The sequence below is a fragment of the Ictalurus punctatus genome, chromosome 7 (genome assembly GCF_001660625.3).
Source record: "Ictalurus punctatus breed USDA103 chromosome 7, Coco_2.0, whole genome shotgun sequence".
NCBI lineage: Eukaryota > Metazoa > Chordata > Actinopteri > Siluriformes > Ictaluridae > Ictalurus > Ictalurus punctatus.
This window is the reverse complement of record NC_030422.2, coordinates 25,483,915-25,510,911: the sequence shown is the minus strand read 5'-3', so window position 1 is coordinate 25,510,911 and position 26,997 is coordinate 25,483,915. Positions and strand designations below refer to the sequence as shown.

General features: G+C 38.6%; 2 protein-coding genes across 8 annotated transcripts in view; both read left to right on the top strand.

The window, feature by feature from the left end:
- Positions 1 to 7: 7 nt before the first annotated feature.
- On the top strand, positions 8 to 5,715 carry nit1 (nitrilase 1). The gene is made up of 6 exons (XM_017472995.3): positions 8 to 372; positions 1,838 to 2,068; positions 3,179 to 3,282; positions 3,892 to 4,028; positions 4,121 to 4,246; positions 5,343 to 5,715. The coding sequence occupies exons 1-6, from the start codon at positions 281 to 283 to the stop codon at positions 5,601 to 5,603; spliced, it is 951 nt and encodes a 316-aa protein (XP_017328484.1). The 5' UTR covers positions 8 to 280; the 3' UTR covers positions 5,604 to 5,715.
- A 2,426-nt stretch (positions 5,716 to 8,141) lies between these two features.
- clcn3 (chloride channel 3) overlaps positions 8,142 to 26,997 on the top strand; it is a 45,877-nt gene continuing 27,021 nt past the window's right edge. The window contains exons 1-2 of one of the 7 annotated variants that reach the window (XM_017471699.3): positions 8,142 to 8,316; positions 21,932 to 22,137. In XM_017471699.3, coding sequence (XP_017327188.1) covers positions 21,948 to 22,137 — 190 coding nt within the window. In that variant the 5' untranslated portion in view covers positions 8,142 to 8,316; positions 21,932 to 21,947. Of the gene's footprint in view, positions 8,317 to 21,931; positions 22,138 to 24,932; positions 25,134 to 26,997 lie in introns of those variants that run through there. The other 6 variants (XM_017471701.3, XM_053681488.1, XM_017471708.3 and 3 more) reach the window with 6 other exon arrangements.

Genomic DNA, 26,997 nt, shown 5'->3' with positions numbered 1-26,997 from the left:
AGACATATCCATGGGCAATATTTGAATATTATGTGTGCAAAATAATATATTTATCGCACAGGGGGTGGGTAAAGTTTATGCCGAATAGAATAATGAAAATCTGTTTTAAAAAAGTGATATGATCAGACTCGTGCTGTGAAGGTTTTATGCTGTGAAGGTTTTATACTGTTCGCCAGGGTCAAGTTCAGATGGTAGTAGTTCATTAATGTGCTGGAGCAAGAAGCTCAAAGTACGACAAGGAACAGGACGTTTCTGAAAACATCCGGTTCACTAGGAGTCCATGCTTTTCTCTCAGAGTCTGTGGAAGCAGGTGCTGCTTTCCCCAAAGTACCGTTTTCTCTGGAGGTTGGAGGCAGTGAGAAGTCAACACAGGTAAGACACGGCTTTAATACAGCACGCTGGAGCACACACTGACCAGCCATAACATTAAAACCACTGACAGGTGAAGTGAAGGGGTGGGATATTTTTATTAGGAAGCAAGTGAACAGACAGTTCTCAAAGTTGATGTGATGGAAGCTGGATAAAATGGGCAAGTGTAAGGATCCGAGCGACTTTGGCAAGGTTCATGTGATGGCTAGACGACTGGGTCAGAGCATCTCCAAAACTGCTGGTCTTGTGGGGTGTCCTGATATGCAGTGGTTAGTACCTACCAAAAGTGGTCCAATTAAGGACAACCGGGGACAGTTCCTTAATGTCATTGTCCTCTTTCAGCAGGATAATGCGCCCTGATACACTTCAAAAATTGTTCAGGAATGGTTTGAGGAACACGACAAGAGTTCAAAATGTTGACTTGGCCTCCAAATTCCCCACATCTCAATCCGATCGATAATCTGTGGGATGTTCTGGTCGGACTAGTCCGATCTACGGAGGCCGCAATTTACAGGACTTAAAGGAACGTCTTGGTGCCAGATACCACAGCACACCTGCAGAGATCTTGTGGAGTCCATGAGTTGATGGGTCAGAGCTGTTTTGGCGGCACAAAGGGGACCTACAAAATATTAGGCAGGTTTTTTTTAATGTTATGGCTGATCGTTGTATATCATTTATTTTAATTAGTTTTTAGGTTTAGTTTTTAAGGATACCAGTATTTGGATATATATCCAACATCGATATCCAGATGATATATAAAAATATATAACCTATAACCATTATCCAGTGCTCTACAGTAGCAGCTCGTTATCAGCAAACATCTTGGATGCCTCTGAAGATCTTGTTGCTTAAAGATTAATGTGTAAGTTGTTCAAGGTGGATTTTTCCTTTAATGTTGCAAGATATAGTGGTCAGTACAGATTAGTCTACATCCGGGGTGTCAGACTTATCAACAGTGAAATAAATAAGCCAAATAAATTTGGGTTGTGTGCTTTATTTTTTTTCTGGATTGAATCGAAAGATCGAGGAAATGTCTTCCATTAGGGGGCAATAGAGCAATAAAGTTCATTTCATTAGCCAGATGAATATCTGACACTGTAACATCTGCAAAAAATAATGCTCAAGACTCTTTCTTTTCCTCTTTGTCCCCATTATAGCTGTTCTAAGGTATCTTTAAATCCTGTGTATATTATTGATCTAGTAACATTTAAACACTTTAAAAACTGCACGTATAACCCTGCACATATTTTACTAAAACTCCACATTCAGGTAATAACCATGCTGCAGCCTTTATTACCAATTTCTTGTGTCACGGTTGGTACTGTGGATGCTAGTTTCATACATGTCTATTTATAACCACTAAAATGCTTGCACACATCCGGATGACCACATTGTGGTCATCAGCTATGAACCAGTTATCGAATTTAAACCAAAACAACCTCTCTCTCACACAACACATTATTTCCAGAATGACCTCATCACATCCTGTGGCAGCTGTGTGTCAGATGACGGCCACCCCTGACAAGGAGGCAAACTTCACTACATGCAAGCGTTTGATCGAGCAGGCCAAGGATGGTGGCGCGAGCATGATCTTCCTCCCTGAGGGTTTTGATTACCTCGGCTCCAGTCGAGAGGAGACGCTGCAGCTGTCTGAAAGCCTGCAGGGTGACATCATCACCAGATATTCTCAGTTAGCCAGGTGTCTGGGTCATGCTAAACGTTACTAAACGTTAGTTGTTACTGAAGTACGTACTGAAGGCAGTGGTGGAGGATTATTATTACAGATCGTAGTGTATGCACTACGTATTTGCATGCTCACACTCCCCACAGTGCTACTAGGAACAGGACAGCGAAAACAAAACTGCACACGGTGATGGATAATATGCAAAGCTTCACAAACCAACCACTACATACTGTAATGACGGTTCACAATACCATCCGTTTTAAGAACAACAATACAGTTCCCTCCAAAAGTATTGGAACAACAAGGTCAATTCTATTGTTTGTGCTATACACTGAAGACATTTTGGTTTGAGATCAAAAGATGAATGTGAGACGATAGATCAGAATTTCAGCTTTCATTTCCTCATATTTACATCTAGACGTGTTAAACAACTTAAAACATGACACCTTTTGTTTGAGCCCACCCGTTTTTGCAAGTGATCAAAAATATTGGAACGCACGCTGAATGTCTACACCTGGTTTGAGCTCTAGGTTTCGCCTGTGAAGGCTGCATTTGTCGTTAAAAAAGTATAAACCAACATGAAGACCATAGAGCTGTCTATGGGAGAAAAGCAAGCCATTTTGAAACTGAGAAAAGAGGCAAAATCAATCGGAGCCACTGCACAAGCATTGGTCATAGCCAATACAACAATTGGGAATGTCCTGAAAAAGAAAGAAACCACTGGTGTACTAACAACCAGGCATGGAGCACAATGACACGCAATGACCCCAATTTCAGAACGCAAGAGATTATTTTGAGGTCAGAATTTAAAGAAAATGACATTATGCATTAGTTTATTTTAAAAAGACCTTTTATTACATAATAGTAATATTTAAAAAAGTAAAAGAGGGTAGCTGTGGAGCACTATATATATATATATATATATATATATATATATATATATATATATATATATATATATATATATATATATATATATTGTGTGTGTGTGTGTGTTTAATTTTGATGGTCTTTTAATAAAGTGCAGAGTTGGACCACCTTATTGCTGCATGTTTTATAGCTGTATAGAAGGTCAATTCATTTTCATGATGAAGCTGTAAGATTTACTGCCTCTGTCTCTGTAAGGAAGCTGAAAGTGTGGCTGTCTCTGGGAGGTTTCCATGAAAGAGGGCACGACTGGGAGAACGACAGACGCATCTACAACAGCCATGTCATCATTAACAGCCAAGGTACCACACCACCACTTATCTCCTATAGATAAAGGATAACGTAAATAAAGGATGGTAAATGTTATGATAGAAAGGTGTCACTGATCGATGTACAAAAACCCGAATAAACCTTTACCCTAGTAAAATACTAGGGTAATAACGACATAAAACCTTGTGTTTGAGTTCTATTTGTTTTGCATTATAAAATTGCATTATAGCATCATTACTTGCATAAGCTGTAAGTAATAAAACACTTGACTCACGCTGTTATAGGAAAATAATCAGTAACAGTGTGGTGTGATCGCTTATCATGTTATCAAGAAACACAAAACCCTCCATCCTAAAAAAAAAAAAGTCCTGTGATGGAAATCTTCAAAGAATAGCTTTACCACTGACTTGTTACAATGCACTGGCACTGGAGACTCCTTCCATATATGCTACAATTACGCACGTTTTTAACAATCCTTTATATATATATATATATATATATATTTTATATATATATATATATATATATATATATATATATATATATATATATAATATAAAACCATAATATGAACAAAATCTCATTTGAGCAACGCACGTCAACTGAACACTCGGTGTGAACTCTCTGTGATTTTCCCACAGGTGAAATTGTGTCTGTGTACAGAAAAGGTCACCTGTTTGATGTAGAGTTGACAGGTAAAGGCGTGTCACTAAAAGAGAGCGCCTTCACCATTCCCGGCGCGAGATTAGTGCCACCTGTTCAGACCCCCATCGGAAAGGTACAAGACACCTCTATTTCTGTGTGTGTGTGTGTGTGTGTGTGTGTGTTTTTTAAGAAGTGGCTTTATGAGTCTGTTCAATGGCTGTATAGGTGGGACTGGGGATCTGCTATGACCTGCGCTTCCCCGAGATGTCCTCGGCTCTTCAGAGGCACGGGGCCGAGATCCTCACTTACCCATCAGCATTTACCGTGGCAACAGGCACCGCCCACTGGGAGGTAAGATCCTACAGACGGGTGTAAAATCAAAGGAAAAAACCCGGTTGCTCTGTTATGCTGTGGGAGAATTTTACCGGCCTGTCTTGGGTTTGTTTCTCTGTTTAGAGGGAAGCGTCACTCGTGGTGGCCAAACACTTTACTAACACACTTTATGTTGCTTTTTCTGCATTTTTGCTTAATCTGGGTGGAGAACTTAACACTTTATAAATCCACACTCAGGTTAGTGCAGGGACAGAATTTCAGCTTAAAAGTCATAAAAAGCTTAATTGTGTTTGTTTCTATTTTTCATATTTTTTCTTTCTTTCTTTATTATTTAATATATATGGTGCTTTAGAGTTTATGACTGTATGTTCTACTTTTTTTTTTATTTAAAAAATAATTGTGATGTTTAAATCCTATACTACTAATAATAATGATGATAATAATAATAATAATATGATATTGCACTTTTTAATCAATAGGAAAATAACTAATGGTTTATATATATATATATATATATATATATATATATATATATATATATATATATATATATATATATATATATATATATTTTTATTTATTTATTTTTTTTTTTTCAATAGACCTATGGCCCTAAGAAAACAGAGATAGTATAATACAATCCCTTACAATAGTTTGTCCTCGAAATTCTCACAGAAGCATTTGGAAAATGACAATATTAATAAGTTGAATACATTATTTTATCTAAATATTTATTGGTACATGTGTTTTCTTGTCTTTAATTATTGGATTAATAATAACTGCAGACTGGTATTCAAATTAATAAATATGTCAGGGAAAAAACCCCCAGCAAAACTGAATTATATATCATATAAATCACCTAAACCAGCTTTTCCAGACAGACTGTGCATCTGATTTGAAGCTTGTATTCAGGACATGAGAGATATGGTGTAGAGATGGGGAAATGTAAACATTGGTTATCATCACTATGTTATCATGGCTAAGTCCTGCCAGCTGCAATAATAATAATAATAATATAAATAATAATAATACATTTTGAATAATTTAGAAGATAAGTTTTGCTCATGCTGGCACATGACGCTCAGTTGTCATTGTGGTTCTGTGGTTCATTCAGGTTCTCCTGCGGGCCAGAGCCATTGAGACTCAGTGTTACGTCCTGGCCGCTGCTCAGGTTGGAGCTCATCATGCAAAGCGCTCATCGTATGGCCACACCCTGGCAGTGGACCCTTGGGGCGTGGTCATGGCGGACTGTGGGGGGACGGATGTGCGTGTGGCTATGGTGGAGATTGACATGCATAGACTACAGGACACTAGAAGGGACATGCCAGTGCAGCAGCACAGGAGGGAGAAAGAGTTCTACTCTGGTCTGGACTGAGCAGAGCCTCCAAAATATAATGCCAACAGAAAAATTGTGTTGTTTTATATGACAGTTTTGTAGAAGATCCAACACTATATAAATGATAATAAATTATCACAGTAAGAAATGACCTAATGTGCTGGTTTAAGTGATCAGTTACACATACAGTACATCTGAGTTCTGATACTCTTTCACTGCCCTGCTTCATCTTAATGTCTTAAGCTTCCTGTTCTTGTAGTGCTTGTGAAAAATGGACTTCCCATTCAATTACAAGGTTGTTTTTCTCAACAGACCTTTTCCTTTAGACATCAAACACGTCTCTGTGTCCGCTGCCAAATGAAGTAAAGCCAAGTAAATAATTCATCTACACCGGTTTAAGAAAAATACAAATGAACAAACTTAGAAAATCGATGTCTAATGTGTGTTGTTTTGAAAATCCGGTACACACAACTACCATTTTAATGCCTGTTTCAACTCTTCCTTTTCATTTATTTAGTGATTCATTACAAATAGTAACATGTAAGGTTATAATAAGATTGTGAGATTATTTATGAGACCTGTGTCATAATTGGTCTTGTCTGTGAAGTTGTGTCTGTCAATAACCATTAATAAATCAAAGGCAATTAAATTTAGAAGAAATTTAAACACTCATGATAGCCTCAGATTCCTGTTCTTGGCTGATAGGAGTGGAACCTGATGTGGACTTCTGCTGTTGTAGCTCATCCACCTAAAGGTTTGATGTGTTGTTCTTTCTGAGATGCTTTTCTGCTCATCACAGTTGTAAAGAGTGATTATATGAGTTACTACTGTGTATCCTTCCTGGCAGGTCATACCAATCTGGCCATTTTCCTCTGATCTCTCTTATCAACAAGACGCTTCCACCCACAGATCTGTAGCTCACTCAATGTTTTCCCCCGCAACTTTCTGTGTAAATTCTAGAGACTACTGTTTATGAAAATCCCAGGAGATCAGCAGTTTCTGAAATACTCAAAACCAGTCCATCTCGCACCAACAACATCAAAGTCAGTTTAAAGTCACAGAGATCGCACTTTTCCCAATTCTAATTTTTGATGTGAACATTAACTGAAGATCTGTATTGCATTGTGCTGCTGCCACACGATTGGCTGATTGGATGACTGCGTAAATGTGCAGGTGTTCCTATTAAAGTGGACAGTGAGTGTATAATGACATTTAGTATGTTAGGTTTTACCGATGTTCTTATCACTATAATACTTGATGTTGATACAAATAATGAAAAAAAAATCAGACAGTCGGTTAAAATAATTGCATTTCCCTTTCTGAATGGGATGTAAATATTCTCTTTTATCTTGCGTCCCCATAATGTATTATAACTCTGCCAGAGTTATACACAGCCTTCTGTAAAATCAGATCTGACGATTGAACAGGTCATGACAATATTAATCCTTCATTTAGTCCTTTTGTGTATATATATATATATATATGTATATATATATATATATATATATATATATATATATATATATATATATATACGTTTAATACATAAATTGGAATACATATATGTACGTTTTCCATGTTCTGACTTCAGAAACAATGGGGGATGCAAACTTTTTCGCACAACAGTGTGTCTACAACAAACATAACACAGCATTGTTGAGTTCTAGATTCTGATTGGTCAGAATTTATGATGTTTATTTCTATTAATACATGAAAATGGATAGTTGTGTAAAAGCTGCAAAAAACAACAACAATAGAAACCCTCATAGAATTTGTAATGGTTATAATGGGAATTGTATTGGTTTTAATGGAAACTGTAATGGTCCCTGTGGATCTCTACTCGTTTATGTCTAGGAGCAGTAATGGTAATGGTTTTATTGGTTATAATGGAAATTGTACTGGTTTTAATGGAAACTGTAATGGTCCTTGTGGATCTCTACTCGTTTATGTCTAGGAGCGGTAATGGTTTTAATGGTTATAATGGGAATTGTATTGGTTTTAATGGAAACTAGTGGTCCCTGTGGATCTCTACTCGTAATTTGTTGCTTTCTATTGGTGGCATGTTATGTCTAGGAGCAGTAATGGTTTTAATGGTTATTATGGAAATTGTACTGGTTTTAATGGAAACTAATGGTCCCTGTGGATCTCTACTCGTTTATGTCTAAGAGCAGTAATGGTAATGGTTTTAATGGAAATTGTACTGGTTTTAATGGAAACAGTAATGGTCCCTGTGGATCTCTAGTCGTTTATGTCTAAGAGCAGTAATGGTAATGGTTTTAATGGTTAGCTGATGGTTTGTAATGCTATTTGAAGTGGAAACCATTAGCACTTGTGATTATTTCTATTGGTTTTTTGTTTGTTTGTTTGTTTTTTCTTTCAGCAGGGATAAGCGGAGTCATCATGTCGGGAAGTGCTGCTGTAGGAAATGAATCAACTTCCGGGTGGTTGATGATTTTCCTATAACGGCACGGTTATTTTATTCTTCACTGTATTACTCAAACAGTGCACATGAGCAGTTTCTAGAAGCTCTGCGCGTTTCAACAGGAGGAAACGGAGAGGTTAAAATCTGTCCGGAAGTGACGTCACGGACAGCAACCGGACTAGAGACAAAAAAAAAAAAGAAAAAGAGAAAGAATCATAGCAGCATCACCATCAAAAGGAGGAATAAAAATGTCAGATAACATTTCAAAGGAGGTTGTTGGTATGTTTGATGGTTTGGTGAAAGCATGATTGAACCCGAGGCTTTGTCGAGGTAAAAATGCATTTATTTCGTTTTGCACACGACCTCGATTTAGTAAGTGTGTGTGTGTGTGTGTGTGTGCGCGCGCGCGTGTATGTGTGTGTGTATGTGTGTGTGTAATGTCACTGTTGGCTTGTTTAGATCAGCTGTCAAGGTGATGCATGTAGATAATAATAGTTATTATGTTTACTTGTAAACATGTGTCAGGGTTGAAATAAAAGCGCGAGGTCAGTCTGCAGAGTGTTTCTATGTTTATATCAGGCCATGAGCTCACACAAGTGTGTGATAATAACGTTACACAGCTGGATTTACACAATTACACCGCAGTGTATTCTCACAGCACTGGACGTTCATGTGTTGAAGAGTAAACTGTTACTTGCACGCGCCATATTGTTTAGATTAGACAGAGATTTAAGTTGAGTCTCAGCTGAACTATGGTGTGTTTAACCTGACACACACACACACACACACACACACACACACACCTTGTTTGTTGCTGGTAAGTGCTGCACTGTTCTGGTCTTTTTCCCAGACATTGTGCTCTGTCTGTGGTCACGTGATCTGTGTTTCACTATAGTGCCATCAACTAACTTAAAGTCCCCATCACATCAAAATGGAAGTTTTGTGGCTTTTAGTATGAATGTGTTCGCCTTAAGGTTATCCATAAGCCAGTGTGCTTCAAAACAAAGACAGAATTCGCATTGAGAAGATTTATGCATTCAAACTGTACAGTCTCTCTCTCTCTCTACAACTGATACGGACCGACAGTTCTGATGACATCATTCTGCACTTCGGCTTCCCATCAGATTTTCTGTCCAATCGAATGCTCTGTAGAAACTGAATTGTCCCGCCCCCGGCATTATAAAAATCACCTTGCTTATCCTGAGCTGTGAGGTAAGCTGAAAGCTATTTGCTATTTAAAAAGGGGGAGGGGCCACGTGATAAGTCCCACCCTGACTTCCTGTTGGAGTGGAAATGATGTGCGGATAACACTGTGCGTTTCGAGGCACTTCACGGAGACTTTAAGCTGCATTCGGGCTGCATTAGTTTTGACATAGGGAAGTAGGGGTCATGTGGGGTAATGTAATTGTTTTGGGAGTATCTCTAAGATTTTAGTCCCGTCTGAATCCGTCATGTCAGTAATGTTTTACAGACTTTGCGTCTGGAAAGTTTACACCATCGCTGTGTCCCAATTCGCCTACTTATACTATGCACTAAAAGTATGCACGCTTTTTGTAAAGGAAAACGTACATACATGTGAGTGTGTAGCACAAGAGTATGCAAGTACTGGGACACATTAACACATCATGTAATGGAAGAGAGCGTCGTTGCCTAGTTATGCGCTCTGTCACCGTAAACAAACTCCTCGTTGCATTTCAACTGTTCTTCATTAATTAATCCTTATATAATTTATACTATATTTCTGCATCTCAATTTGTACTATACATCCTAACGAGTATCCGAGAGTAGAATTAGTGTGTCCTAAATGGTAGTATGTTGAAATCCCGGAGGTACCCGGATGGTCGATTTTCGAGGTGTGGATAAGTGGGCACTATTTCAGCTATTATTGCCCACTCCGGCACAACTTCGCCGAAATCATGGACGTATGTTCAAACATAAATCAAGGGAATGGTAAATTAAATTATATAGTATAAACTATATAAGGAATAATGAATGGAGAAAAGCTGAAATGCAACAAAGAGTTTGTTTACGGTGATGATGTAACCGCGTAACTAGGCAACAACGTTCTCTTCCGTTACATGACGTGTTCGTATGTCCCAGTAATCGCGTACTCTCAAATGCATGTTAATTTTCTTCACAAAACGGGTAGATACTTTTAGTGTGTAGTATAAGTAGCTGAATTGAGATGCAGGGAAAGTGTCCACGGATCCACACTTTTCATAAATCTACTGTAAATAGTAGACCATCCAGGTACCTTTGGGATGCTCATTTTAACATACTATGATTTGGGATACACACATTCTAATCACATTTAGTGTTTTGGATGGGCTTAGGCGAATTGGGACGCAGCACTTGTATTGCCTTCTGTAAATAACCGTGTGTACGTAGGGGTCGTCATGATTCGTTTCACGATACTGGCTTCATGATTAGATTCACTTTGATTCTCAGAATATTTGAAATTAAATTTTAATGAACAAAAAAAAAAAGACTGACTGGAAAAAAAAAAACCCTCTTTTTTTTATTTCTGAATCATAAACAATGCAAAATAACGTGCTGTATAAAACTGAATACATTTCAAATTCCTACGAACAGAGGTTTAATATTGTAAACAAAGTGTACTAAAGGCTTAGCATATCTTTAAAATAAATAAATAAATAAATAAATAAATAAATAAATAAATAAGTCCTCCCAAAAAAATTGACTGATAAAAGCTCTGACTCCGGGGGGGGGGGGGGGGATGGCAGGGACGTGATGGACTGAAACATAACGAGCTCTGTAGCAGCGTCCAAGACGTCATTTTAACCAGAATCAGAGCTTCAAAGTTGCCTAAAATGTGAATCGCACATTTCCATGATTCACTTCGTCACAATGCGTCTTTACAGGTATTGTACCATATATCACATCCGATGTGTTGGTGTAAATTCTGCTGTATCCTATAGGGAAAGAGTTCCTGTATGTTTTATCTTCGGTACAGAGACACTCCAGGAAGCACTCTTCAGTAGTTTTTGGGGTTTCATACAGCTCTGTCATGTTTAACACAGATTTACATGGTGCTGAATTTCCACGCGGTGTCCTGTGCGTAGTTCTTATAAGCATATTGTGACAATATTGGCAGCACACCTGAAATAGACGAGAACGTCCGTGATTCATGTGTGGGTTTACACGAGTATCAAGATGTTCCTCTCTGTACTCACGAGCCACTTTACAGCTCACAAATGCACAACGTAGCGACCCGGCCTTCGTTTCTGTTTCGACTGTAACGTTTATGAAAAGTGATCCATTAATGCATATGAGGGATGAATTCTGTAGACATAGCATGATTTGTAATGCATATTAGCTCTCGATCTCACTAAACCTTTTAGCCTTTAATTTAGAGGCAGCCATGTTGCTTACTGTTGCTCTTTTGAAGTGTTCAAAAGCGGTCAGTGGTGTGTGATATGATATATAGTGCACATGAAGAGATATGGAAAAAGATGGAGGTGTACTGGACTAGGAGGAAGGATGGATTATTGCTATGCAGGAGGAGAAGTTTGTCTCGGGCAATCTGCTGATCACATAAACACAACCCATGGATAATTACAGAATAATAAATGTGTTTGAATCTTGTGACAGGGCGGCACATTCATGAATATCCGGGAGATAATTACACTATAACAAACAAGGAAAAATCCTGAACGTGTATGTACCATGTCAAAGCTCCCTGCCACTGCTTTCACAACGTTCTAGATCTTTCTACATTTCTCGCTGCACACATTTTACCCTCAATATGAAAAGCATGACTTAAACTTTCATGTCATGCTAAAGAATGTCAAAAGTCCTAGACAAAAATGGCTTAAAGTGTGCCTAGTATGGTTTTTCAGATATTATCTTTCATGTAGAGCTGTTTGTGAATGTAAAAAGTCTGCAAAGTTTAAGAAGGCAAAGTGCAGGACAAATTGAGTTATTGACTCCCAAAAGAAGGAATCTATTCTGAACAGCTGAAAAGAATCGTCAGCGATTCCAGACCTTACTTCCTGTACTAACCTATGTAGGTTTGTAACAAAAAGCCCCGCCTCTGGTCTTCATCGGGTGCTCGCTGACAGCAGTAAACCAATCACAACAGACTGGGACATCTATCCAATCAGAGCAGAGTGTGCTGTCTGAAAGGAGGAGTTTAGAACGAATCATTTAGAATGAATCATTTAGAACGAATCATTTAATGAGTCATTTTTGACACTGGGGGGAAAAAAAAAGCAATGCTGCAGTTTAAATTATAAGCATGTTAAAGTGTTTTTTGACCTCGGATGCACGTAACTCTATTGTATGAGACCTTTAAAACAAAATTAGGCACATTTCAAAACCATAATAGGTGTGCTTTAAAACTATTTTATAAACCTGCTTGTTGTGTGTGTGTGTGTGTATAGTTTAGAGCATGTTTCTCCAGCCTTGTTCCGGCAGAGAATATTTCCTACAAGTATGCAGTACGTCTTCTTCACTGCGTCATCAGTGTGTTTGAAAATGGCTTGGTGTGATGTTTGGTTTCCTTGTGTGTTTGTGTGTGTGTGTGTGTGTGTGTGTGTTTATTTTTTAAACTTGTGCTGTTTTAAATAATCCACAACAAGGTGGTGTGGTGTGATGTGTGCAGCCCGATGTGAACTGTTACCACTGTTATTCCTGTAATTTGCCAACGATTACAACTTTTACTACAGATGGTACAATACCGCTTTTTCTTTTCCGGTACCAATACTGATAATGAAACCTTGAGTATCAGCTGATATCAATGCCTATACAATCTTTTTTTTTTTTTTTAAACTATTAAGCTTCAGAAAGATTTTTTTTTAACTAAAGCACTTTAAAACAAAAAACAGGAAACAGTACATAGCTAATCACATGCCACATTTAGGGGGCCTCAACAATTTGGTCGGAGCCACCAAGCCCATCCCTCCCACTATGATGTTTTCTCTTTCTCACTGTCAGACAACCACACACACACACACACACACACACACACACACACACACACACACACACACACAATCATTTCATAATGTAATGTTATGTAAAGATGTATGATGTAATTATTAATATAAAAAAAAGGGGGATATATTCAGAAGTCTGTATTTTTAATGTGTTTTAAAGACATCTTGCAAAAGTGGGGCCTCGGTCAAATGTTAATGCCATTTGTGGGGCCTTGCCCTGGAAAAGTTTGGGAACCCCTGCCTTAAACGAAACCACAGTTAAAAAACAAACAAAAAACTCTCACGCGATAACCATTTACATTGCAAATACAGGGTGTCCAAAAAGTCTCAATACATAGGGGAAATTAACACTTAATTAACAAGTGTTAAATTAATTAACACACACACACACACACACACACACACACACACACACACACACACATATACATATATATATATATATATATATATATATATATATATAAAATTTTCTTTCCCAGATAGCCTTTAAGAACGCCTTTGACAAAAGAAGAACGTATTGAAATCATACTCATGGCTGGATCAGGAAGCTGTCGCAGGGTTGCGTTGGACTTTAACAGGAAACATGGCGAGCACGTCACACACCACACTGTAACTAAACTTATTAACGAATTCAAAAAGACTGGGAGTGAGAAGCGGACGTCCAGGAACATCCACTGACGAAGGCACATCCGCTGAGGTGCTGGCAAGCACACAGTAGTCCCCTATGTATGGAAACGTTTGGGACAACCTGTATAATAAATACAATTAAAGTATAAATCATAAGCGTAATAAAAATCTGTTTCAGTTCTCAACCCCACTTCCAATCTGTTTTCTAATCTATTTGTTACAGGGTTGGATTGCATTCATTCCCTTTTTCTCCCATCCACCATTTTTGGCCCGATCCTGATTCTGGGAACTGGATCAGTGCCATCTTTACTTTTTAACTGATTAATTAATAACACGAGAAACCAGGAAGTTCAATGTCCTCTTCCAGGAAATGCAAAGTTACAGCTTTTCCTCGGAATTCTAACACGTGCGGGTGTGTTTACTGCGTTACATACAATTACCGTCATTAGAAAAGCTAGAAAAGCTTGTCCAAGGTTTCAGTATAAGATTAACTGTAAATTTCCACTACATTTGAGTTAACTTTTAATCATTCTTACTGGTGCATGTGTGTCATCTTGTTTCAGCTGAACTGGGATTTTGGGAATGGGATTTTATGCATAGTGACAATACGGTGCATCATATCATTCGAAGGTTCTCGATTCGATAGCTTGGCAGGTGCAAAGGTCACAGTTGCAGATATGAGACTCTAGGGCTGGGCGATATAGACTTAAAACTACATCACAATATTTCATGGTATTTTTTTTTTGAGATAACGATATCAATTATGATATGAAAATAGTAACATTCAACACTTATGTTTTTGGTGTTTGACGTTACTTTCTCCTCGAAGGATATCCTCATATTCTGGTCGGTGTTTTTGCTTGAGGTGGAGTAACAAATTTGATGTGTTTCCGCTGTTTAGTTGATACGGGTTTTTGACACACTTTACAAATCACAGACGTTTGATTCACTTCTGATCGTCTGTGTCCTGACCGCTTGCGTATTACGGAGGAAGCTCCTTTTTTACGAGTGTATCTGTGTATCATGGAGGATACGATACGGCACAGCCGTACTCTACTCAGTATAGAGGAGAATGCAAGGTTAAAAACTCATTTGAGCTACAGAGAGCTGTGTGACTTCAGACATGCCTTGTTTAGAGTCACACTGTCAGGCTTTCCAGGGTCGCAGTTTTGTTTGTTTGGTTTTTTTACACTAAATTGCAGTTGGAGATTTTGGACGAAAAAGAGAAGCAAAATGCGTTCCACTTTTCCAGTGCCAGAAAGAATTTGGCTACTTTCATGTCTTTTCGTGTACAATTTCAGATATGTAGTTGGGGAGGGGTGGGCATTTTGTTATGACCTGGCAACCATGAACACTAATGAAAACTTGTCCAAAGAACAAAAAATTTATTAATTAGCCATGTTGAATTGAAATACATTCTAACGCACGGTATTTTTCATTAAATCGTTTTATACTGCTGAGAGTATGATAATGCTGAATGTTCATTATAATCGGTTGAAAATGGAAACCTAAGGCACATATTTAGGCAGTGCTTATTTCGCTGTATTTAATATTGTATCAAGACACCAATGTATCATATCAAATGTGAATTTTGTGTATCATTACACTCGTAGTATCTTGCCTGAATCTGCGGTTAAGGTCGTGTTCGTGCTGTTTCATTATTAGATGTGTATTTCAGGTGGTTCTGAAACTGCTGATTCATCTCGGACCTAGTTTATGCCTCTATGACAGCAGGGATAAGAGTTTGCAGGAGATGTTTTGCAACGCTATCAGTCTCAGCAGCGGAAACAGTATAAATACTGCATGAAAAGGTTGACCGCATTCTCACATTTCAGTCAACATACATCTGTGTTCTTCTGGGACTCGTTCCTTTGTGTCAACTAATGACACGCCTGCATGAAAGTGGGTGAAATGCGATAGCGTTCCTCCAGCACGGAGGAGAAAGTGGATCGATCGTACACATACGTGCGTAACGTTGCCTTGCTTTATCGGGCGCTTCTCTAATTCCTTTTAGGTGCACACCTTTTCTCGCTCTCGCCTCCTCACTGCTCCTGGGTTGCCATGGTGAAATGATCATCACTCTCGGTGCAGGTTGCAGCCGATGATGTGTCCTATGAATACATCAGACAGAGACGTGGCAGGACAAACATCGTGTCCCTGAGCGGGTTTCAGTAAAGCATTAGCCAGAGCTGTGCTGATTTTACGTTTGAACTGTTCAGTATGGATTCGGCTGAACTCACATTTGTAAATGCATTTGTAATGTTTCGCAATGTTTTCTTATGGAAAAGCATGATATTGAAACGGTTAGTCAGGGCCGTGCTGGGTTTGTTTGTCAGCGCTTCAATGAGGTTGGGATTTGAATATGAATTCAAATTCATAATTCCAATGGACTACGTGTGCAATGTTTGTTTAGGAAAAGTGTATCAGTATGAAAAGTGTGATCAGTGTAAAGAAATCGTATTTCTACTGTGTAAACTGTTTCTCGTGCAATAAAGAGTTCACTTTGGAATTTTTTATTTTTGTTTTTGAATAATAAAATGTGATTTGTATGCACTACTAGGGGTGAGCGATATGACGGGAATATCATTTCTAACATGCACCATATGTATCACGATATATAGGTTTATCCACAAACGCCAATAGGGCAATACAATAATGTTTCATTAAAAAAGTCAAATTTATCATTAATAAACACATAATACATTTTATTTTATTTTTTAGAAATTGTTATAAATATTTGTTTATTATTAATAAATATTATGATACATTTAATGATATTTTATCATTTAAAAAAAACTTTTCTTTTTTATTTATAAAAAAAATATTAACTGATTGTTTTTTTTTAATCTGTTAAACACGAAGCAAAAAATGTTAACATCAGCTTCTTACAGATGGTAAATATGTTCTAAAAATGTAATAAATATGTAATAAAGAGATATCACAATATGCACAATACAAAAAGTGCATTGTGGAACAATTGATCACAATGTTAATATTTCACAGTGTGAAAATAGGAATGGAATTCAATTCAGTGTGATTATGTATAGCGTTAATAACGACAGACATGGTCACAAAGCAGATTTGCAGAAATCTGGATGTAGATTTAGATCCCCATATGAACAAACCAGAAGCGACAGTGGCGAGGAAAAACTCCCTGAGACCTCATGAGGAAGAAACCTTGATTCAAAAGGGAACCCACCCTGTTCTGGGTGGTGTGATGCCACCCAACATGAAGCCAATTTACTCTTACCTCCCTGAAGTTGATATTTATAACGAATGTTCTGCTGAAGCGTGGGATTTAAATATAAATTTCAATCATTCGCATTTTTTTGTGTTTCCTATTGGACGGAAAACCCCTAATCAGATGTAAATCTGTGTTTTTGTACTGTACAATGCATTAACCATGACCGTGCTGAAGATTATGGAATCCAGGCTCGTAATTGAGATGGGCTTCGTTAATTCTCCTGCTCTGAGTAAATCAGCTTGACAAGAATTAATGTTTTCTGTCTCTGAGCCGAGTTTCGTCTGGCTGGGTTAAACTGTCCTGCTCTTTCAAAGTGGTGCTTGTCAGGGGTCAGTCCTGTTATATCTTACTTTGAGTGCCAGAGAGCTTGAATTGAATTAAATAAATTACATTTCATGCTTTAAACCTTTCAACTACGCTGGATCTGCCTCAGACGGCTTTTTCATTCGTTTTGAGAAGTAGTAGTGAGGGGAGTGCCCTCAAGCCGTATAATGACATTACTGTTTACAGCGACCCTGACAGGATACAATTACCGAAGATGAAAGAACGAATGAATGATGTATTGGCTTTGAAGTTGCTCTGCAGTTCATCTTACTGAGTGACTTTGGTTCACAGGAACGGTTTAATACTTGTCGTGTTCTGGTCACAATTTCAAGTGGAAGCAGACGACTGGAAAACGACGGAGACGCTATCACATGGACACTAACCACCATCTTCATTCCTTTACATACGCCTACATAACTAACATTGTCAGATGGCTAGCTAACTATAGATAAACAATCAGATCACCTCTAAATATTGTTCATTTCCATAGACATCTATATGATATTTCGAGGTTATCTGATTATTTATTTATTTATAATTAGCTAGCCATCTGACAACGCTAGTTATATAGACGTACAGCAGCGTACATGTCACTTGTCAGAAGAAGCATCAATGTCAGTTTTAGCTAGCTACAATATTAAAAAAAAAGAGTAATCCACAGCTCGAATGGTTTTAATGCCAATTGAAAGGAAATATGAGTGAAAACAAAACTGTTTGCTAAATGCTGTGGCATTGTTTTCATCTTTGTCAGGGTGTGAGCAGTGAAATCACCTGCTTTTTACGCAGTGTTAAATGGAATGAGGCTGGAAGTAGATCTTGAGTTTGATGATGTAATTAAGTCTATATGTATGAACTTCACAGGAGTAATGGAGCGCTTAGAGATGTGATTTGAGCTCAGACTTCGTATAGCCACACTGTTAGTGTTTAGACTTCTTCATTATCGGAGGATTACCTTAGACCAGAGTTTTACATTTCTTCAATCACAGAGGACATTTCTAAATCATTGTAGCCTAGTCTATAGATCTCTTTTTTTTTTAAACCCAGATATATCTCAATTCCCCATGAAATCAAAAGGGAAGTTTTGCGGCTTTTAGTATGGATGTTAGCCGTAAGGTTATTTATAAGCTAGTTTGCTCCACGACAATGACAAAATTCACATTTAGAAGATATATGCATTCAAAATTTGAAGTCTCTCTCTACCACCGATATGGATCAACGATTTTGATGACATCGTTCTGCACTTCAGCTTTTCTGTCCAATCAAATGCTCTGTAGAATCTGAAGCGTCCCGCCCCCGACATTATAACAAATTTATGGTACCAACTGTCACGTACGGCTTAGCCTGGGCTTTGAGGTAAGCTAAACTCTTTTGACTATTTAAAAAGGGGGAGGAGCCACTATATATGTCCTGCCCTGACTTCCTGCTTCAGTGGAAATTACGTCAACACATCGAATAACGCTGCGTGTTTCAAGGCGCTTCATGGGGACTTTAATGTATTTTAGTCAAAGGTTCAGACTCTTAGTCTTTTCTTCTTACCTGATGTGATGCTGATGGTTCCACGTGAATAGTATAAAGCACTTTCCTAAAACAATTTATTCCTCTTTCCTTCAATAGATAATCTCACCAGTATAGTGTAGATTTCTACCTAAGATCTGCTGCTGTGATCATAAACACTGTCCTTTTCTTATCCCAGGACTCTTTTCATATTCTGCTTAAATGAAACACCCTTTCAACACACAGTACAGTTCGACTTTACTCTTCTACACCTGTATACTGTAATGATTTATAATCCCAGTATCTGGTGTCACCCAGAACAGGGTGGGTTCATTTTGAGTCAAGGTTTCTTCCTCATGAGGTCTCAGGGAGTTTTTCCTCGCCACTGTCGCTTCAGGTTTGTTCATTAGGAGATCTAAATCTCCATCCAGATGTCTGTAAAGCTGCTTTGTGACCATGTCTGTCGTTATTAACGCTATACATAATCACACTGAATTGAAATGTTTGAACTGGTGATGAAACTGTAGGCATCTTTTTTTTCCACCTAGTTTTACACATAGCTAAAATGTTACATTATGACTCATTAGATCATGCCAAATCCTCACACACTCCGGGTGTATGTGGCTCAGATTTGGCCTGAGAGAGATCCACTGTAGAAAAATGTTGGGCTTTTTTTTTTTTTTTTTTTTTTTTTTTTTTTTTTTTTTTTTTTAGATTCTGATCACAAGATCTGCATGAAAGCATCAGGTTTAGAAAGTAGGCACTGCACATGGTATAATTATTCCCGTTATTCTAATTGAACTCCTTCCAGCTAAGACTTGTGACTGTAAGGCTTCACGTGATGAGTCATGGTCCATCTCTGAGAGAGAGAGAGAGAGAGAGGGAGAGAGAGAGAGAAAGGGGTTTGGGGAAATAATTTCTCCTAAGAGTCAGGCTCCAGATTGTTCTTGGAGAGCATTAAGATGAGAGATTACAGCCGCAGAGAGACTTGATGATGAATATTGACTCATTTTTCATCCGCCCACTGAATTTGCTTGTAAGCGTTTGAAATATGATCTATTAGATCTGAGCTTTTTCTCTGCTTTTAGCACATTATTACTCTTTTATATAATTCATTTCAGAAAGTAGCTGTTTTGAGAATGTGGTTCTTTGGCTTTTTGAAGCTTTTGACAATAGCTCATGATTACAATCATCGCATTTATGTGAAAGGAGGTGTAGGATGTCTCACAAGTTCAGGTTACTGTGTAATAACTGGTTACCTGAATGATGTAGCAGAAACTAGAAGCCGTTCTACCGTGAGGAAAAGGTGTGTAGATACCAGTCCTAGCTAGTACCCGTTAACTGAGTGACTTAGCTTGCTGTCTAGATTAGATTTATTATTCTCAGTATTGTAGATGGAAATAAAGTTTGGTGAAATAAACTCGGGTGACGAGGAGGTAGTTTGGCTTCGCTGTAGCTTTGTAGGAAGAAAATCCTGAGAACAGCACCTGCTTGTGTGACTTGACTGTTTGCAGCTAGAGTTAAAGTGGGATGTCACATTGTGTACCAGTGAAAGTCCCAAAAATAGGCAAAATGTTATTTTTATTCACACCGCAACTTTCGAAAGTTGGCAGTTGAATAATTTCGATTCAACATTTTTTTTTTGTTGTTGTAAATTTCCTTATATCCGCTCACCAAGAAAATACATTTTGTCACTGTAACTCAGTCCTCCATGTTTGTGTTCTGGATTACGTCTGAGTTGTGACCTGATGGGTCAGTGTGTACAAAAGCACTTGATGTGACTTGGTGCTTTTCCGAAACGTTAACATGGATGGACTTGCATTCATTTGCTCTCTATTGACGGTGCTCAGGTGAGATTTGATCCCAGCTCCAACAGGGGGTGATGCTGAGGCACTGCTCGGCTGTCAGTACCGTCGAGTTTCTACCTTCATCAAAATCTGATTAATTTGGGGGGGGTGCGACGATTCACAGATTCAGTTCAAAACAGTGTGTCTGAGGAAAAAGTTGGAACGTGATCACAAATAATCTGGTAAACTGACGTGGCAGATTGATAAAGATGTACATATTTGTTATTAGTGTATTTTGTATTTTAGGTGTGTGGTGTAGGTGGTGGTGTAGCGTCTCTGCCCGTCAGTCACAGTGCAGGATGTTTTCCTTGGACACTTTTGGTTGCTCATTTAGGGAGCTAAACCTACACCCGGATTTCTGTAAAGCTGGTTTGTGACCGTTTTTAAGCTGGTGACAAAACTGTGAGTGGCAATTTTTTTTCACCCGGTATTTCACACCCCGTGCCTGAATTTCTGAATTTGTGTACAATTTTGACATTGTATTTGGTCAGATTTTATTATAGTCATATATAAGGAAAGTCTGTCAGGGAAATTGACATGAAAGTTTGGTGGTGCTTCTGTTCTTTGGTGTGCAAGATGTCAATTTTGCAATATTCAGAGTAAAAAATGCATAATAATAATAATAATAATAATAATAATCAGATTGTGGGGCAAACGCTTTTTCACAGCACTATATGTTCTGATTGATTTGATCATGCCAAAACCTCACACACTTTGAGTGTACGTGGCTCATATGTATCCTGAGAGAAACCTGTAACCTCGGTGCCTGTCAGTCCCAGTATAAGAAGCATGGCCTCTGTTCCTGTCAATCTCAGTAAAGGAGGAATGTGTGGGGTGTGTGTGTCAGTGAAAAATGTGTGTCTGCCGATCCTAATGAACGGGGCGTGGCCGACCACTCTTTAAAGCTAATAATTTTTACATTAAAATCAAACTGTTGCACGATACTGAATGAAATAGCATGCTACAACATTGCACATATTACATAGAACATCTGCATTGTATTATTTCATAAGTAGCTTTAAATGTGTTTTAAAGCTTTTTCATGTACTGAATTGGAAATGACTCAGCAGTCACTCACACTGACAAAACATCATCACAGACTAGAATTAGAAAGAGCTTAAATCAGTGAATAGTTAATCGTGGTACAGATGATGTATTTACATGACAGTATTTGTATATTTAACAATATGAATATAATAGAGGATCAAGGGACTTTAGAACAGAATGACAGCTCTTCACTGTCACAGGAGTGGAAAAGAAACACTGACTGTATCGAGTAGCTTAGTGTGTGCCTTCATGGTTTGGTTTGAAGTATTTAAATTAGCCAGCTTTGTTTCAGTAAGAGCTGGTCTTCACCTTTGTGTTCTCTGTTAAATGTTGCTCAATATTATAAGAATAAATATTTTAACCAAGTTTTAAATGTGTGTGTGTGTTGTTGTTGTTCTCAGGGTGCCACACATCTAAATGGAGTCGGAGCAGCTGTTTAACAGAGGCTACTGCAGGAACAGCTACAACAGCATCACCAGCGCCAGCAGCGATGAGGAGCTGCTCGATGGCGCCGGCGTCATCATGGACTTCCACACCACAGAGGACGACAACCTGCTGGATGGAGACGCTTCGCCAGGTGCGAGACTGTCACGAGTTCATCTGTTCAGTGAGTTTAATCCATACCCATTTATCCATCCATACCATCCATCCATCCATCCATTTATCCATTCATCCATCTATCTATTCATCCACCCATTCATCCACCCGGCCATCCATTCATCCATCCATCCACACTCATTTATCCATCCATCCATACCCATTTATCCATCCATCCAGCCATCGGTCCATCCATCCATCCGTTCATCCATCCAGCCATCCATTCATCCATCCATCCAGCCAGCACATATCCATCCATCCATCCATCCATCCATCCATCTAGCCATCTATCCATCCATCCATCTATCCATCCATGTATTCTTCCATTCATCCATTCAACCATCCATCCATCTATCCAGCCATCTATCCATTCATTCATCCAGCCATCCATTCATCCATCCGTCCATTCATCCATCCAGCCATCTATCCATCCATCCATCCAGCCAGCCAGCCATCCATCCATCTAGCCAACCAGCCAGCATCCATCCATCCAGCCATCTATCCATCCATCCAGCCATCCATCCATACAGCCAACCAGCCAGCATCCATCCATCCAGCCATCTATCCATCCATCCAGCCATCTATCCATCCATCCATCCATCCAGCCAACCAGCCAGCATCCATCCATTCATCCACATATCCATCCATCCATCCATCCGTCCATCCGTTCATCCACCCATCCATTCATCCATTTAGCCATCCATCCCCCATCCATCCACCCTTCCATATATCATTCTTGCACCCCCCATCCTTCCCCCCTCCATATATCATTCATCCATCCACCCATCCATCTGATATAGTGCCAGTTTGGATTTCCTGGGATTTCCGGTGGATTCCTAGTTTCACACTCGCAGCCCTTTTTTCCTCTCAGATTCCTAGAACCTCATTGGTTTTGTGAACTGTCCAGTATCCATATCATTTCTTTGCAGTACATTTGATAGGTTTGTTTACGGGTTTTTGTTTTAGTTTACTTTTCAGTCTTCTGACCTAAAGCAGGCCACAGGACAAATACATCATAAAATGTCAATATCTTTTGTTTACACTTAACACTAACCAGGAAATTTGGTTGAGATCAAACTTTTCTGACATTCACATCACCATGGCTGGAGAATACGTGAGTAATATTCCTTTGTTACTGTGCTTAAGTACTAATACTTGTACTCAAGTATTGTTAAAATTGAATATTTGTACTCTTACTTAAGCACATTTCTGTACAAAATTAGTTTTTAAGTTTGTACAATTGGTTTGTTATATTAGCTAGCTAGTTAAGTTTTGTACATTAGTTTTGTTTTCATTCCAAAAGGGTTAAATATTAGCGAACTAGCAGGCCAAATTCTAGTTTTGCCTTAGTTAGCAGAGTATTGTCCTTATGACAGATTTCTTAGCGAGCTAGCTACTAGCTATGCGGGGTCAGGCATGTTGAACTTGTGGTCAGCTCTTTTCATCAGTTAAAATATTTACTTTTTCATCTTGAATAGTTGAACATATTTAAATGTGGATCATTTTTTACTTTTACTTTAAGTAGAGTTTCTCTGTACTGTTCCCACCCCATGCACATCATTTGATCCCTGGTAACTTGCCATGACATGTAGGGTTAATACTGACTGAAGGAGTTTGTGCTCATCAGTGCAGTAGCTGTATGAGTTGGTCTGGTGTTTATGTACGTAATTGATTCTTTTAGCTCAAGAATCTTTTGGCACAATTGAGTTTGCTGAGGCGGGATTACGAGACTACAAGACTCCTCTGTCCATTCTCATATACACAGTGTCTTCATTCTGTGTGTTCTTACAACACACAGCTCTGTGTATGCATCCACACTAATGCATTATAACGCATTCACTCAGAGAGACTCTACATTGTGTCCTTGCTGCCCTCAAACAACACATCTGCTTTCTTTCTTGAATAGAAAGATATCAAGTTGAAACTATTCATTTTAAAAAGCTCTGGGGCCGAGTGCTGGATAATGGGATCACAGGTTTTTCAATTACTGAGAAATCGTGACTGAATGTGACTACTTATAAATACACCGAATTATTTTAGTGTACAAAGCACTTGAACTTTTAAAAAGTAAGAAAATGTTATGCTTTTATGGGGAAGATGTTAAACCTATAACCTAGGGTTCTGTGTATATATATATATATATATATATATATATATATATATATATATATATATACAGATATATATACTCCCCCTCGACCCCGCTCTCTGACCTGTCAGCAGCACGTCAACATCAGTCTATGTGTTTTATCCTAATAATTAGCGTGTGACGATGCGTGTGTAGTGCAAAAGAATATGGACAGATTTCTTAAAAGAAAACCTCCAGATGCTTCTGGACCATCAACTTCATCCTCATGGAGCTAACACTGTCTAGCATTAGTGTTTGTGTAGGGTACCACAAATTGATTTATTATTTTTTTCTTTCAAAGGGTGCCGTGACTGAAAAAAGGTTGGGAAACGCTGGCTTAGAATGACGCAATTGATATATTTATTTATTTATTGCAACATTGTCATAAAAAATTACGCGACTTAGTCATATGGGCATGATCTGCAACCTCTGATCTGTGTAATTCCACACTCTCATAAGTATTTTTCCAACAATGCAGTTGTGCCTGAGGAATTATATAAGGCTTGGATTTGCCTGCTCCTCATTAAGTTGATAATTCATCAGACCAACGATCACATAGCAGAGCCTTTGTTCACAGGATCGCCGACATGGCCCGGCCTTTGTGCTTGCGCAACCGCGGGGTGTCGGCTTACGCCGTCACTCAACAATCTCTGCCCTATCCGCTTGCTTTATTCTCTCTGGCCGCCCTTGAGCTGGAAGCTTACTTGTGTGTCAAGGCACTCGAGTCTCACTTCAGATGCCAAAGTTTGTCCAAGGACACATTGAGAAACAACATGGGGGGATATCTGAGCGTGTGCGTGTCGAGGAAAGCAAGTCACCGGTGACATGGTTCCGGGTGACGGTATGGACCAGGCTGCGTGTCACTTCAGGAGAAGTATGTAAGCCTGACGACAACTGAAGAAACTTGTTTAACAGCTCTCTTTATTCGAGAAGGTTGACCTGTCAATGGAAAAATATTGTGTGTGTGTGTATGAGTGAGTGAGAATTGTTGGTGGCTATATTTAAACTTTAGCATGATGTGGGATCTGAAGTGATCACTCGCAGGTGTAGAGTTTTGTGAGTGCAGATGTGTTGGAATGTGTGAGTCATGGCGCCACTTGATCTTGAGGTGAACTAGTTGTGCTGGATTGAGACGTGGCCAAACTGATGGCTGACATCGCTGCCAGAGTATGGTTACCTGGCAACACAAAGGTTGGACAGAAGGCTACAGCGTAAAGCCTTCATTACCTTGAGTATGTGTAGGCAGCTTGGAACTCACCCACGCTTTTATTTTGACATTCTGTCCATCCACACTTAGCAGTAAGCGTTTCATCAGTGGGCTTGAAGCTTCTTCTGATCTGGTGTGATCCTGGTGAGATCTGAGGATCACTTGGACCTGTTTGGCTTGATGAACAACATTGTGGTCATCCAGACAATATGCCACACCCTTCAGAATACTGTTGTGAATCTGACATTTTCAAAAATGTACTCGCCTTTGGCTTATTGTTTCGTGAATCTCCAGAAAGCATCTGTCAAGCTTTCTGAAATTCTGGATGCACTTTGAGTAGTGAGAGGCTGGGTATCTGGTTTATCTGGTTTGTATAAATGTAATATAAAGGTGAGGATGTCTATATGCTGTGCAAATAACAACAAAAAAAGGGATATAGATCAGGTTTGATAGAATTGCACTGTTCGATAAATATTTCCAGATTCATTTTCCTTAAAAAGTGAATACTTGTTCTAATTAACAAGGTTTGCAATAAATGAGCAGCCCTTATGCTTAAAGGACCGGTCTGTAAAGTCTGTTCAGTGTATGGTTGAGCTGTTGACGGTAGAAATGAGTAGGGATTTGATATGATATGTATATTGTTCTATCTACTGTTTTTGATGTAAACACACAGTTATCTGGAAATTGAGAAGTGCAGAGGCATTCAAATACCCGGGTAATCATTTGAAGCACCGGATACTGAAATCACTGATTAGGTATTCGTTAAGCCCTGCATCCAAATGAAGTCGGTGAGAAATGATGAAAAAGAAACGCCACTTCTGGGAATATTTTTTGCCAACAGCGGCGTTTTTTTTTTTTTTATACCCTCATGCAGGCGGGAGTGGGCGGTTGATAGGAAACGCAAGAAATAAAAGAGAGATAATACAATAAAGTAAATATATATACAGACACACAATACAAATATATTTTATACAGATGTGTAGATGGTTTGAACACTCCTGAAATCTTTTCTGACAGTTCCACATGATTACGTACGTGTCAGATAACATTGTTTTGCGCATTGATTATGCTATAACGATATAAAAGGTCAGCGGAGTCATCACTGCATACGTTTCATATGGTAACAAGGAGTCTCCAGTGTCAGTGCTTTGTAACAGTCGGAGGTAAAGCTTTTCCGACACGGGACAGAGGCGCATGCGCAGAAAGAGGTGAGGGAACAATTGTTTATAGCTGTTATAATGTAATGACAATGATTCGTGTACGTTCCACAACATTAAACGTGACCAACAACAGGTTAAAAAGTATGAAGTGTCGCAATATGCGAAATATTAGTTTATGTTGGTAAATTGCTGTAATATACGAGGAATTAAACACTTAGGGAAATGCTGTGTTTATATAATAGATATAAATCTCGATTCGCAGTATTAAACTACAGTACAGTGCTGGTGAATTAAAGGAGATATTTCTCATAGCGGTTAACTGAATATCCATTCATTAACTGTACTGAATATTCGAATATTAAAATTAGGCAGAAG